Here is a 16,313-nt window from a genome sequence, read left to right on the forward strand (position 1 = left end):
GTCTTCAGTATTTTAATATAATTGGTGAGAAAATGTAGAATTTGGTATTATGTTTAAAGAAATATATCAAATGACGTAAATCGTTAGGGTTATACAGAGCTGTATGTGCTTGTAGTCGGAGCAATGCGTAAAGGAAGTTTGTGTCTCATAATAGTAAAGAAAAACACTTTAGTATGCAGTTGTTCAGCATTTAATTTTCTCTTGCTTAAGTAGTCGTTTAATACGTCGAGTCAAATGATATGTACGTCGTTAATAAAACCGTGTTTGTGTGTTTTAAACGCACTACTGTACACGGTGTGTAGTTCTCAAAGCGGCACACTAGGCGGCGCTCCATTGATTTGAGTGCCGGAACTCGACGGTATTTCCGGTAAAGCAAGACGGGATTCATCCGGTTTGCGGCAGTTTCTCGTGGAGGTAAGCGGGTCGGGTGTATAAATATCGGTTGGAGGAATTTCTCCATTTATATAAGATTAATTTGCTCAGTATTATATAATGTGATTAATGAGACGGAGACTATCGTTGGTTGTGTTAGTCGTAAGTTGCATTATGGGTTTCGTGTTTTAGACGGCTTAACAGAACCAATTAAAGCATTACGTATTAGTATTATATTTACCAGAGACGCTAATTATACTGTTCAGTGAACATGGCGCGTTGGCCATGTGATTATTTTGATGGAGCATTGACTCTTTAATTTGCTTTATGGAGCCTTATGGGCTTGAGGCCGATGGTCCTGGGGGGTTTCCACAAAGCGGGATTTTTTTCTTAGCTAGATAACTTAAGCCATGTGTAAGGATTGTCCAGTAGGGATGTCACTTACCTCTCTTGGTATTTATTCAGTTTTCACGTTTAGGTTAAGTTACTCAACTAATTGGATGATGCTGCTTTGTGGAGTTCCCCCGATCCCAGGCCCCCTAGTGCACATGAAAGGGATCTTATGTGCGTGCATTACGATCACAGGAAAGGACACGAGTGCCATTTAGACCATCCGTATTGTTTGCTCACTATAGTGCTTACATATAAAATAATTTAGGCCAATGTTCTGGGAAATATGTTATTCGCCCCAGACGTGACTCCGGGTACATAACGGATACGGATGTAGGAAAGTCAGGTAACATTGTGGTCTTGGAAGATGGAGGGCATCGCGGCACTGAATATCCTTTTGCAAATGGAAAAATAATCTGATATGGATGAGTAGTACATGTATGGACTTCTCTAAGGCAGGCTGTCATAGCCAAATATAGTTCATTAGTAAAGAAAAGTTAGTTTGTCAGCTGAATTACAATGCATCGTATGTTTTGCTGTAACTTAAGCTGTATGAAACTGTTTTAAATGATCAAATAAATACATAACATATCTTTTGTGAAGTGTGACATCTGTCCTATTTTAGGATCATTTTGAAATCAAGAAATGTAAGCAATTATGGCTTTCTGTTAAACATCGCGAGGTTCAAATTAAGTATGTGTTCAAATTTCTGTGCAATATAGATTTTTTTTCTGCTTCTTTGCAAATGGATGCACAAAAAACAGAACTGCGTTTATCTGTTAGGAGTTGCCCTCTGGTCTAACAAGTGAAATTCTGAACAGTTGAAAAGAGTTGGTGAATGTAAATTGAAACCGAGTGGCTCCGTGGTTCAGTGGGTAAGGTTGGCGACTGGGGAGCTGATAGTTGTGGGTTCAAGGCTCCCCTGGCGATTAGGTGTGTGTGGCTGGCCTCCTCTGGCTGCGGTGCTGAGCTGTGTGCCCCAGCCAAAGGCTCCACACAGAGCAAGGCTGGTTCCTGCCGACAGGGCCTGTCCAGGCATTGGGCTTCCTGTGCGATGGTTCCATACAACTGTGCTTCTCATTTTACATAACCAAATTTTACAGGACATGATGAGTGAATTTAATTTGATAAGCCATTTGCAAAAAAAGAAATGTACAGTTGCTAATCATTTAGCCCTTCGGCTCTGCAAATGTGGGTGGAAATATGTCTGAAATTTTAGCTCATTGCAGTTGTAATTTAACGCTGTCAGTAATTTGCAAAAAATGTGGCAAACAAAACTCGAGTACAGAGGCAACAAAGGAATGAACTGTTCTAGTTTATAAAGAATGTGCAGAGTAAGCTCTTCAGCATAATTACATGTATTTTTACAGGTGATGTGTGGGTGACTCCATACTCAGTTTATATCAGAATGATGGGTATCACCGAGGGAACAATCCTGAAAAAATATGCACTTTAATAATGGGCTACAAAGGCTGGTATACACAAATTTTGAGTGTTGGATAGTTGCCTTTTTAGATTTGGTTACCATGTTACCAGAGAGAGAGCATGAGTGTAAGTGAGTGCATCTATCAACCAATCAATGCAGGGGAATGGTGTCTATACACCACACTGAGAACTTTCATAATAAACCTTGGACTTGTTTTTCATAATAAAGTTATGAAGCTGAGTGCTTGGTGTGCAATGTGTTAAACACTTGTCATTCTAATGACAGATATGTATTTTTTAATATTTTAATATTGTCACAGTATAAATTACAGCGGAACATATTTCTTTATAGAGTAACCAAAGAGAAACTGAAATTCAGTTTAGTTTTTGTTAAATGAAAGCAATGCTGAAAGGATTCAAAATATATAGTAATAAATATAATATGTGCATGGATCGTGAGCTTGAAATGGTTTTCCACCAGTAATTGGAATGTGCAGTGTTTTCACTGCTTCGCAAAGCACAGCGTTTTCTGAAAGAAACTGTCGTATAAACAGTACTGGACAGCTTCATTGTGGTGTTTGCATGGGAGAAGATTATGGAAGAATATATTGTTCCACCTATTTCTTTAACATGCTCTCTGTCACAAACCATGCCAAACTTGCACGCATATCCAACACTCCTACCAAGAGAATACTTGTAGGTCTCCTCACACCCAGCCTCTCAGCTTAACTGTAGGGCTATCAGACAATTTGCATTTACAGTAGCACTGGACAACCACATCCATTTCACTACATTGATGAGGGCACTGGTGCAGGACCATGAGGTGCAGGGGGGCTGGATTTGGCAGAAGCTGGGTGACTCGCTTAGAGAGTCTTGTTTCTTTTTCAAGGTTTTCTCTTGCCTACCGTCACATGCTGTCTGTGTCATACCCTCTAGTGTCGTTACATGATAATGGTGCTTGTGCTATACAGATGCTCCTCTTCTTACGAACTTTCAATATACGAACTTTCAGACATACGAACGAAGACGACTAAGTCTAAATTCTGTTCCTTGCGCCCCCGTTTCCTGTCCGCAACAGCAATTTTTTTTTCTGCATGCCAGTTCCGCCTAGTATGACTTCTGGCCGCTACTCCCGCCGCACAGCAGCGTAGCGTGCGTACTCCCAGCATCCTAGTTCTTTGTACTTGTGTATACTCTTAAAATGATGTTGAATAACGACTTACGAACATTTCAAGTCCCGAACGGCCGTTCAGAACGTAACTCGTAAGTAGAGGAGCGTCTGTGTTCTCTCTTGTTCCACAGTGGGTGTAAAATGTGATGTTCATTCTCTTGGGATGTACAGTACTGTGGAAAAGAATTTCCCCAATGGGAAAAATACAGTCTAACTATATAACTAAATTAGACCGTAAACTGACTTTTATAATCAAGCTTAACCTAAATTCTGCTGCACCAGAAAACCAGGACCATTATCTAAATAGGTAATCCATCCACGTCATTTTTTTTTATCTTGTTCCTTTACTGCAGGTGGAATATACACCACGCATTGTCTCACAAAAAAAATTGAATAAAATCATTACGTGGCATTTCGGCTCTACTAGAATTCATGAGAAACTGAGGAATAGACATTGAGTCAGGTCAGAATTGTGTTCACATAGGAGATAAACTCGAGTTTCTGAGTGTTCCAGTGCAGATCAGGAAAATTATTTCTCTGGATGCAAGAGAATGACTTTTTCTTTTGAAGAACATGTATTGCAATGGACTTATGTATGATATTTTTATTGAGGAAAACTAATATAAAAAACTGAATTATCAACATACCACTGTAAGATCAGGTAAATATTATTGTTCCTAGGGTATACTTGTGTGTACCCATGTTTATGGAACAACTTTAAAGCTGCCCCAGATGGCCAGAAAAATAAAAGATAATTTTATGAGAATGATCGTTAAATATCAAACTAAGCACTGGCCAATGAATGAAACTGAAATGACTGATTGGTTGAATATGCACTAACATTTTAGTTATATATTGGGCTGTATGAAGCAAAATACAATTTCAGTGCTTGTGTGATTCAGAAAAAGTGCTTTTCTCCAGGGTGCAGCATCAGATTACAAGTCCATGGCTTTGTTCACAACATTGTCTGCTGCCCTCGCAAAATTAATGACTGTTGAAGCCAAACTTGGCAGAAATTGTAGCTGCAGGGTCAGTGTTTTCTAGAAATGCGGTAGAGACCTTCCTTGGAAGAACTGCTCATGCGCTGTCACATTGGTTGGGAGCCGTCAACGTGAAGCAGTGGTCTATGCACAAACTTTCCATCTTACTTTAAACCAGTGTTTCTCAACCTGGTCTTTGGGGACCCCCAGACAGGACACATTTTTGCTCCCTCCTATCTCCCTACTGGAGCAAAAATGTGAACTTTCTGGGGGTCCCTGAGGTCTAGTCTGAGAAACCCTACTTTAAGCTACTGACAGACAAGGGCAGATTATTGATAACTGTGGCCCAGGAACCTGGAAATGCTCTACACATTGCGGTCCTGTACTGCTGACAACCATTAATGAAGTATTTTCCAGTTTCACCTGACAGTTTTCTTCAGATTCAGGTGTGGAAATTGCAGCCTGAAGATATTTCGTCTCTTACTGCCAGACCACTCAGGTGAAGCCTTGGGTTTTTTTTATCCAGGTTATCTTCGCCCTAGTTTGACTTCTGCATTAGGAATGCCAGTTCAAACATGTCGCCATCACACACAACCATCTGGTTATCAGGTGTTTTCCATTTTCCCATGTTTGCATTTTCACACGGATCCCTTGCATTAGACACACAGTCAGCAACATGGCTATTTTCCACTGTGTCAGAATGCCATCCTTGGTGGTGGAGCACTTATGTAACCCCTTCATGTAACTTCCTGTTCTGTTACACACTATTCTTAGTGCTCAGGCTGTAGGTCCAGTTAAAGCAAGGAAGTCTTTAGGTATTACCGAACACAAAGCCCATTAGGTATTACCACAGATAGAGATCACCATTGATTTTCCATACCAAGATGTCATGCTTCAGATATTTACATTATATATATTTACATTTATAATGCACACTGTATATTAGGGGCGGTGAAGAGGTTTGGTGGGCTAAGCCTCTTTGCCTGTGATTGGTTCAAACCCTGGCCTCCGCAGAACAGCCACATGTCTGTGGGCCCCTGAACAAGGCCCCTAACCCCCAGCCCCAGGGCTGCTGCACGCTGGCTGACCCTGGGCTGTGAGCCCCAGGTTTGCTCTTACTTGCATATATATCTGTGTCTCAATGGAGAGCAATATGGTCTTGGTCAATGTACCTGTACCAAAAATGGCAAATAAAGAATAATTTTCACTTATGTATGTATATGAACCGTGTTTAGGGAAAATGACTTATGTACAGTAAAGTCTGCTTGTGTAATAATTCACATAGATATTCAAAAGTTAATGTAATCGTCTTGTTTTATTAATATACTCCCCTGAATTACATTAGATGTGGTTTAAGTAAAACACTGATTTTGAAACAAATCTGAAGGGCGTGCAGAGTACATGTACACACAATGGAGCAGTGGTGCAGGAAGCATAAACCATCAGGACTGTTGTGCTACAGCTCGCGTGCAGTGACAGTACCCTCTGTCGACTCACGTCATTGGCACTGCCAGCCATACCCATGCCCCCCTCCCCCCCGGGTGCTGGCCTAGCCAAGTATACATTCAGTAGCAGCACACACCCACAGTTCCACCCCTAGTTTCTGCCCCCCCCCCCCCTGTTTCTCCAGGTCTGGAACTTCAGCCCTAGTTTAACTTACCTGATAATCTGGAGATAATCTGGCCCTTCTGTGGCATCACAGAGTAGCTATGTCAAAGCTAAGCTGGCTCTAATACTGAGATATTGCTGAAGGGCCTGATTATTTGTATCAGGTGTGTTAAATTAGGGCTGCATCTAAGCTCTGCAGGATGGTAGATCTCCAGGAGCTGGGTTGGGCAGCCCTGGTTCATTGGAACATTCCAGATCTGAATGCAGACTATTCAAATTACTATTTGTGCTACGCAGTTTCATTTCATGAGGAAATTAAAACTGGTTGATTTTCTGTTCAGCACAAAACAGGCTTACTGCTGCCTGCTTTATTATGAAACCTACCCTGAAGATTACCAGCTGTATGACTAAGGTCTGCCTGAGGAGGTCAGACAGAGAGAGGTATGGAACAGCCTTTCAGTGAGCATGTCATCTAACTCCAGTGCAGCATTGTGTAAAAGGGCACTGCGAAGGACCAGCATCCCCTTGGGAGATGCTCACTGGCAACGCACACATGACAGCGGCATCAGTGGCATGGTGTCTGTTTAGCAGCTACAACTGACCCTTGGCCACAGTGAAGCATTTGGGCCATTCAGATGATTGTGGGACACCATCAGGTGCTGAGTTCCTCACCCTCGAGTTATGAGAATGCGTGCATGTCAGCACTGGATGCAGTGCTCGCCATGAGCCAGAGATGTTAGTGTTCCTCTGTTCTGCAGCATCTGGTTAGATACGTAACATCCTCCTTACTCAGCAGCACAAGATGGGGCTCTGTGAGAGTGATGGTCTAAGAGCTAACGTCACCCCCTCTCTGCACCGCACATAGCTGTATCCTGACATCCTGGCCTTTCCTGCACCACCCACAATTCCAGAGACTGCATCCCAGCATCTATACTGAAACTGAAATGTGACACCGTGATGATGAAGCCAAGGCCAACCAAGGATTAAAGACAAATACGCATGGCGACATTTCCGTGGAGATAAGCACGTCATATTATTTATGTTCTGCGATACAAAAGCCCACCCTAACAGAAAAAAAACTCAGCCCAGAGAGCAAACCGCCCAAACCCAGATTTTAAGTTGCCCTTTAATCTGGCCTCATGGCATTGCCAAGGTGCCAAACGGGTTCTTTAGTGAAGGGCGTGGAGACCTCTGCAGGTGTGAGAACGTTACTAGATGCTCTGACAGCACTGCATTTTCGGTTTGCTCTCCGTCGGCTGCACTTGGATGGACACCACGTTGTTGCTAGGAGACAGGTCGTTTTCTCTGCGGTCCGACATCTGTTTCTGGGAGACGATGCGGTAGATCTCTGTGCGGATACATCATAAATAACGTTATATGAACGCTAGTGGACATGCGGAGAAGGTAAGCCACCACCTTCCGGATTGATGCTGAAAAGAAGCATCTAGGACAGCGTGAGCCACTTTTATAAGAAAAATAATCTGGGAAGCTACCATGTTGCTCTCCTGGGGGGAGCTAGGGGGTGTTGCCCTTGGAAGTGTCGCAATCTACTGGGAATGTCTTAGTGAACAACCTATCAATCACCATCGACTGGATGGCGACCACTGGTATAGAATGTTACTGAGCTGCAAAGTCCCGGACTGTGGTGACTCCCACACATGACCACCTCTGCAGAATCTGGAGCAGAGAACTAAGACAAAACCAGGATGCTCAGCTCTTTCTGAGGCAGGAATGGGCATCGGCAGATTTTTACTAGTAGGGGTAAAATCGGTCTTCTGTGATACACGGAGGCAGTCATTAAACCCAAAAACAGGCCAGTATAATATTAATGTCTATTCATATCCGCAGACATCCCATGAGTACGAGGAGCATAGCTGAACTGACAGCTGTAGCCTCCAGTCAGAGTTTGTATTGAGAAACAGCTTCTTAATAACAGACATAAGTTCGGCAGATATATGTAGGAAATTGAGGCTCAGTGCAGTTTCATAATTAAAAAAAACATACCTGTCAAAATGGTCTGGAAGGCCGTCTCAACATTAGTAGAGTCTAAAGCTGACGTTTCAAGGAACGACAATCCATTCTTCTCTGAAAATCACAGACGAAATTCCACACGTCATGTCCACTGCATCGAATGCATAGCTGCATGCAGCAGCGGAGTGATTTGCAGGGGTGGTGTGTGAGCTGCAGGGTGCTACGTGCCACGTACCCGCGAAGGCCCGCGCCTCGTCGGTGGGCACGGCCCGCAGGTGCCGCAGGTCGCTCTTGTTGCCCACCAGCATGATGACGATGTTGCTGTCGGCGTGGTCGCGCAGCTCCTTCAGCCAGCGCTCCACGTTCTCGTAGGTCAGGTGCTTGGCGATGTCGTACACCAGCAGGGCCCCCACCGCACCGCGGTAGTACCTGACACACACACATTTGTATTCACATCTTTGTGGGGACTGTCCATTCATTTCTATAGGAAAAAACCCTAATCCCAACAATGACAACCTTAACCCTAACCCTAACCCTAACCTTAACCCTAACCCAGCCCGAACCTTAACTTAACCTTAAGACTGTTGGCATTTTCAGGTTTTTTGATTTCAGTCACAGATTTTTATAAAACCGAGTCCCCACAACTTCAAAATAACAGTTTTTAAATCACATTACACATTAACTAGACAATATACTTCAGAAACATAAAGAGCAGAAGGCGCACAAAGACATGAGTTGGAATGATGTGACACACCATCACGTGAACCCCAGACAGCCCATGGTTTTGGTCTGTCCTGGAGGGAGCAGAATCATGGACCGTCTGGGGTCCCCGAGAACCAGATTGAGAAACACCGACATACTCCATAAGTCATACAAATGTAATATTTTTTATAGTTGTTTTTATGTCCCTTGATTTTTTATTTAATTTTATATTACATTTCTGTGCAAATGAACAATAAATTGTATTTTTAATTATTTTCACCAATAAAGTTATCCCTCAGTTCAAATTCAGTTTAGATTAGCACCAGCATTAGACTAAATGATGCTGTCATATTCTTAATTAAATTAACAGTACAATTAAGGCTAAGAGCTTAGCTGGGCATTATCAGCAGGATCAAGAACCATTGGGACAAGTGTGAATAGCAGTGAGTGTCCCAGGTCTCACTCTCTGTTGGATTTACCTCTTCGCTCTGGATCACTCACAGTTTAACACCATTTAGGAAGGACTCTTTATTCACAAATGGCAGTGCAGTAAAATGATGCTGGATTCTAACTTCTAACATCAAACTGGCCGGCTGCCTTTTGGTCTGTGAAGTGTCACTCCTCTGCTGATTAAATCTCGCTTTGCTGGCTAATATATACGTCAGTGTCCTTAAAACATTTTACATAAAGTCTGATTTATGGAAGGTCAGGATTAACACATAAATATTGATGTGATACAGCAATGTAAGTAATAGCGATTATTTAAGTATTTAAAACATTTACAACAGCTGTGGTGGGCTTTTAAAAGAGAATGAGAACAGCTTCAATACTTATTAAGCTGAATATTTTGCCTCTGGGGGACTCGCTTTAAATCGTTGCCAATTGCAGCCTATACTGTCTACTACGAAGAGGAATCCACATATGGATCTCAAAAGTATTTTTTCATGGCTTGATTCTGATGTTAATTCAAAATGTGTAGAACAATATAGAAAGATTTCCACTGGGCAGCAGATCTGGCAATGAAGTCCCTATGGGTCCTTATTATACCCAGTGAAATGTTCATTTATTGATTCAGGATGCCGGGAGGAGCATCAACATATGCCATGTGTCACACCCTAAAACAGCCTGCTGCATATTATAATAACACATATGGTGTTACAAAGTCACAAATATACGAGGTTGACAGTGGGGATCCTTGCAGCTGCTGGTGATACTGGAGCCTGCGAGAGGCCGTCACTGACACTCACGCCGAGGTGATGGCTCTGTAGCGCTCCTGTCCAGCCGTGTCCCAGATCTGGGCCTTCACTGTCTTCCCGTCCACCTGGATGCTGCGGGTGGCGAACTCCACCCCGATGGTGCTCTTGCTCTCCAGGTTGAACTCGTTCCTTGTGAAACGGGACAGCAGGTTGCTCTTTCCCACGCCAGAGTCCCCGATCAGCACCACTGCAAATGACAACCACAATATGCTACCCAGGGCTTATGTGTATGTTGGGCATAGTTCTGTGTATTTAACTTTGAGGTACAACAAATTCCACAGTTTGAGTGGCATCTCTGAATGGGTCCGCAGATATATATAGAACTGTACATGTAATCTTTCCCAAAAGGCACAGGGATATTGGCACCCTGGACAGATCACACACCTATGGCCCACAATCCTGAAAGCAAGTCATGTCTTTCATATAAATATTAATCCATCCATCCATCCATCCTACTCCCAACCAATTATCCAGAAAAGGGTCACAGTGAGTCTACAGCAGTGATTCGCAATCCAGTCCTGAGACCTACAGGTTTTCACTATGACAGTTTGCCTCACCTCATGTTCCTGCACCGTGAGAGGAACCAAGAACCCCATCATTTGTTAGTGTGAGGCCACTGTGCTGTTCCAATATTAATGCACATAGAAGAATTTCCCGATACTGACTGTGGAGTTTTAATTGTTCATTGGTAGAACGTTTTTGCTGGTGTATTGCAGGTTCTGTCATGTTTTGTTCCCCTACACACAACTCCAATTATAAGAACCTAGACTAAGTTCCTCATTTCATCAGAGTTCATCGGGAAAATGAGGCAGTGATTACCTGAAATCTGTGATCTGGCCCTTTAATTAAGATTTAAACCTGCTTCAGATACTGATCCGCAGGGTCTTTGTCAGCTTTCCTTCTAATACAAAAAAGTTCATAAAAATTAAGCTTCTTATTTGTCCAGTTAATGACTGCATTAACACAACAGCACTAGACTTGATGTCTAAAAGCTTTTAAGGGCTTTTGACCAACAACCAGAGTGTCATCTCATCTTTTAAATATCACTCAATTACATTTGCATTTTCTGGTCATTCATCCCAAAAAAAATAACTGCAGATATTAGTACATAACATAATATTATATACTTTAATCAAAATAACTAATTTATTAACCATTACTGCTTCCTTTTCTAGCCATTTATCCTACTCAGGAACACCTGGAGGCTAACCCAGGCAGCCAGGGGCACAACACTGGTGTCTGGCTTGGCCAGGGAGTCAGTCTGCTGCAGGATACAGACACTCCTGGCGAGTCAGAGAAGCCCGTTAGCTTGCATGGACTGTGGCAGGAAACTTGAGTATCCCAGGGAAAGCGGCACAGCACAGCAGAGGGCATGGAGCTAGGTGTAGCAATGCGACCTAATCAGCCACCAACCCGCGGGTCTCATACATTATCTAATTAAGCTGGACTAGTATTATTGTACAAAACGTTTTCTTCCACGTTAACTAGCCATTAAATCCGGCTATTCCGCTATTCCAATGATCTGCCGGCTAATAAGAAATCCTTAATGCTGGAGATAAATAATAAATAGCTGCATCGGTAAATGCCCTTGCTCATCATTTTCGTTTCTGTATAAAAATAATAACAATAATAAAAAAAAGAACAGATTCCTTTATCTGGTCGTCAATAGATTCAATAGCCGTGAAGAACCTTACGGATATTTCGTTTTTCTTCCCATTGTCTATAGGTATGTACTTGTCTCCAATTAGTTACAGGAAATCAAAATTATCTTAAGGCGCACACTGCTCTACCGTTGACATAGACGATGAATATTTATCGAATAAAGATTTGCTGCATTTTTATGAGCCATCAAGCAATCGCACGCAACAGCAATTAATATTGCGGACTAAGCAGTTAGGCAGACTGGCCCGAATACGTTGCCCCAAATGCACAAACGTTAAATATGTCACCCAGCTACGTGGATTCATGACTTCACATGACTTTGAACTCAACCTACCATTAAGTGACCACTAACCCACTAACCTACTGTCAATGCCACCCTGTTCCTTATCCCATTGTCACCAACCCAGCGGCCGTGTCACCATCTGCGATTACACCGCACCTCCGCAGCCTTTATTCCTACGCTTTTCACATTCAGACTACAGATGTCATTAAGGATATCACCACGGATCCGACTTGTGCCGGGCTCTTAAAAGCATCGGCCCTTTCGTTTCATGAAATGAAGCATGCAAAGCGAAACCGTGCTCGCTGCGCCCTGCCGTTCAATATCTCCTGGCACGCGTGTATTACATACATATATAGTGTCATAATCATGCGTTTACCTTTAAACAAATAATCATATTCGTCGTCTCTGGTCCCCATCTTCCTCTAGTCAAAAAAAATTATTATGTAGGCGAACCTTGGATATTTGAAAATATATAGGTATATAGAATGGGAAATAAGATGCTAGGAACGGCAGACGAGTGTGCCGAGCGCTTTGTTCGCTTATCAGCCGGGCATCCTCCCCTTAAATTCGGGATCTGCACTTCCGGGGTCACATTATTATACTGGATCAGTTACATGAATCTTCTTCATTATCATCATCATCATCTTATTATTATTATTATTATTATTATTGTTATTATTATTATTATCATTATTATTATTATTATTATTAGTAGTAGTATAGTAGTAGTAGTAGTAATAATAATATACATTATGAAACCAAGCATGCAAAGTTTAACTTATAAGGAAATGACAGATTTTTATTTAATTTGGAAGCAAATAAATCAAAAGTAAAAAAGGATAAGTGAATCACTGAATGTCAATTAGCAATATGTGTCAGTTATTAAAAACAAAAGGTCTGACAGTGAATACTTAATGATGTGAGTTTTAAAAGCAACGTGAGGCAGCTAACACAAAGTGAGGCTGAGTTGCAGAATCTTTTGTCACAAAAGTTGCAAAAAGGTTTCAGGGGATCGTCTAAAAAAAAATAACAAAAGCATGTGCCAAACACGGCCAGACGGCATCAGTGGAGAGGAGGAGTGATCACAGGTTGAAGCTTCCCAGCAGGCAGATGCACACATTTAAAATTATACAACCCCATTTCCTAAAAAGTTGGGACACTGTAAAATGTAAAAAGAGAATGCAATGCAAATCATTTAAACCCATATTTAGCTGAAAATAGAACAAAGACAACATATCAAATCCAACATATCAATTCAGCATGTTTTATGACAAATATATGCTCATTTTGAATTTGATAACTGGGACAGACGCAACAAAAGACGGGAAAAGTTGTGCAATGCTAAAACAAACACTGGGTTGAATATCTCACATCTAATTAGGTTAATTAGCAATGGATCAGTAAGATGATTGGGTTTAAAAAGAGCCTCCCAGAGAGGCAGAGTCTCTGTGCAGTGAAGATGGGAGAGGTTCACCACTCTGTGCAGTGAAGATGGGAGAGGTTCACCACTCTGTGCAGTGAAGATGGGAGAGGTTCACCACTCTGTGAAGGACTGTGTGGGCAAATAGTGCAAGAATTTAAGAATAATGTTACTCAATGTAATACTGCAAAGAATTTGGGAATTTCATCATCTACAGGACATAATATGTTTTAAAGATTCAGCGAATCCAGATAGATGTCTGTACGATAGAGATAAGGCCCAAGATCATTATTGGATAGTCATGATCTTCGGGTCCTCAGGCAGCACTGCATTAAAAACAGACACAATTCTATAGAGGAAATCACTGCATGGGCTCAGGAACACTTCCGAAAACCACTGTCAGTGAACAGAGTGTGTCACTGCATCATGCAGGATGAAACTGCCATGCAAAGAAGAGAACAAATCTAAACGTGATCATGAAACCCCACCAACTTCTCTAGGCCTGAGATGGAGGCAAAATGGAAAGCTGTCCTGTGGTCTGATGAATCAAAATTTCAAGCTGTTTTCGGAAATCATGGATGCCGTGTCCTCTGAGCTAAAAAGGAGCAGGATGTGTGTTGCTGGCATCAAAGCCAAATTGAGCATATGTTTGTCATAAAACAATAATATTTCTCAGTTTTGACATTTGATATGTTGTCTTTGTTCTATTTGCAGTTAAATATAGATTTATATGATTTATATAAATATAGGTTTATCTATTTTTATTGACATTTTACAGTGTCGCAACATTTTTGGAAACAGGGTTGTTGTCACTAAACTCCACAAAAGCATGGTATCAAAAATCACCGCCTCTGCGAGCTTCTGGGGCTGTTTTGAAACAATTTCTGTCAAAGTCAAGTGGACAAGCATTCATAACCTGGTGAAAGGTGCAAAAACACTAAACCCCTAAACTAAGGGAAAAGGTAATAAGGTCCGAATCGTTTTTCATTCATTTTTCTGCAGCCTGATGGGTTTAGGTAAATACTAATGACATACTTCCCATGCTGCCGTGAGTAGCAGCCAATTCAGCCCTAAATTTCATTTGGGATTAATAAAGTAAGTCAGTAAATTAGTATGTATGTATGTATGTATGTATGTATGTGTGTATGTATGTATGTATGTATGTATGTACTGTATGTATCTATCTATCTATCTATCTATCTATCTATCTATCTATCTATCTATCTGCAATAAAGCCTCATCACTTGGATAGTCACTCCTTCCCCTCTCACTGTTGTGACAGTACACCATAATCACAAAGCAAAAAAAGAATTAGATTGCATAAAGATTGTGAAATTAAAGAACATCTCCCTTCCAATCTTTTAACCATTCTCCAGTCAGTGTTGTGTAATGTATGGTTTTCACTTAGAAGCTTATTTTTTAAGAAAGATAAGGAAAAAGAAAATGTATCAAAGTCTAACTCATTAGCACCTTCTGCAATACAGAGCAAATCCGGATTCTGACGTATAATAATTTGAAAAAAAAAACATTGAAAGAATGGTAACGCTTTACATTAACCGCACCTTCATAATGCATTCATTATGCATTTATAGAACACTCAAGGGCACCTCCATATTGCATATATAGAACATTCAGTGCACCTCCATATTGCATTTATAGAACATTCAGTGCACCATCAAAATGCATTTATAGAACATTCAGTGCACCATCAAAATGTATTCAGAGAACATTCATAGGCAGCATGTAAGACTACAGTACCTTTACACCTTAACATACCTTAAAATCACTTTAATATACATAAATAACAAACATTATAATCATATTATTGTATAATGTTTGTTATAAGTATTGAAGCACTGGTGCAGAGTGACAGCACAGAGAAGGACAGCCTCAGACACTTGATCTTGTTACTGTGACAAATCAAAAAATATTTTACAGATCTTTTTCGACCTTTGAAGACATATTGTAAAGGGGGAAATCGAGATCTGAACAAATTTGGAAACAAATCGCACCAAAACTGAAGCAGTGCTGCACAGTGATAGGAAATGAGAAGGTCAGCCCAGACACTTCTGATATCTCAGTCCATTTATGTATGTATGTATGTCAGATCGTTTCATAAAAATCGGCTGGTGAAATTTATGAAGTTAGAGTACACGGTTTATTTATGTTATGTAGTGAATTTAAAGTGTAAGTTTACAAACAAACAATTGTTGGGTTGAGTACCGATGCTTCCCAAAAATACCTCAGTGCTGTAACCAAGTAGTTTTCCTTTGTTACTTTTCACCTTTGCTGCAGGGACTGCAGGCAGTCAGTGTGTTTAGCCAAGTCATCTCACATTCAGTGTGTTTGCAGGATTTCAGCTGACAGACCGCAAGGTAGCTCTCAACATGATTGTTTGATTTACTTCAAGGACTGAAGTAGTTCAGTGTATCTGCAAACAGTCCTGTTATATACTGTAGTATGTACTTACATCGTTAGGCAGAGATAGGAGCTAACTTACAGAAATATCAATGTCATTCCATATAAACACAGCTAGGAGATCCACAGACCATGATACATGAATACATGATACACCGAGATTCAGTTAGAAGGGGCACCCACGACCCACATTCTGTTTAGATTACCTAAATCCATTATTTAACCTGTTTTATTGCTCAGATTGATCTGTTACTAATGGCTGTTTCCTGAAGGTTTGAATCAGCTATATAGATGGTGTTCTTTCAAAATAGCACAATTTTAGCTGTGCTTCCATGATGTGTTATTAATAAAGCATTATTTTATTGATTTGTTACCAAACATATACAAAAAAAAACCAAGCATATACAAATGACTGAGCACATACAGCTCTATAATAGAGGTGACGGAAATAGGGTAAGTAACTTATATTCTCACTAATATATCCTCAGTGTGTTCCCTAACAGGGTGGGCTTGCCGATTTGCTGTGTGATAACTGACTCACAAGTTCAGCACTGGACAGCTACCCCATGTTGACCAGCCTGTGTCGTTTTTCCTATCCTCCTGTATTAGCTGTCATGTGATAAGTTAGATGTACTACCGTTCCACTACAGTGGCC

General features: G+C 41.2%; 1 protein-coding gene and 1 non-coding gene across 2 annotated transcripts; one reads left to right on the forward strand and one right to left on the reverse strand.

Annotated features, from left to right (window-relative positions):
- Positions 1-1,701: 1,701 nt before the first annotated feature.
- LOC111843580 (small Cajal body-specific RNA 14) lies at positions 1,702-1,831 on the forward strand. Its single transcript, XR_002838196.1, has one exon.
- A 5,119-nt stretch (positions 1,832-6,950) lies between these two features.
- On the reverse strand, positions 6,951-12,395 carry rab11a (RAB11a, member RAS oncogene family). The gene is made up of 5 exons (XM_023811196.2): positions 12,197-12,395; positions 9,867-10,062; positions 8,153-8,346; positions 7,951-8,031; positions 6,951-7,294 (listed from the first exon to the last, which is right to left on the reverse strand). The coding sequence occupies exons 1-5, from the start codon at positions 12,234-12,236 to the stop codon at positions 7,158-7,160; spliced, it is 648 nt and encodes a 215-aa protein (XP_023666964.1). The 5' UTR covers positions 12,237-12,395; the 3' UTR covers positions 6,951-7,157.
- Positions 12,396-16,313: the final 3,918 nt, after the last annotated feature.

Source organism: Paramormyrops kingsleyae, chromosome 13, assembly GCF_048594095.1.
Source record: "Paramormyrops kingsleyae isolate MSU_618 chromosome 13, PKINGS_0.4, whole genome shotgun sequence".
Taxonomy (NCBI): domain Eukaryota; kingdom Metazoa; phylum Chordata; class Actinopteri; order Osteoglossiformes; family Mormyridae; genus Paramormyrops; species Paramormyrops kingsleyae.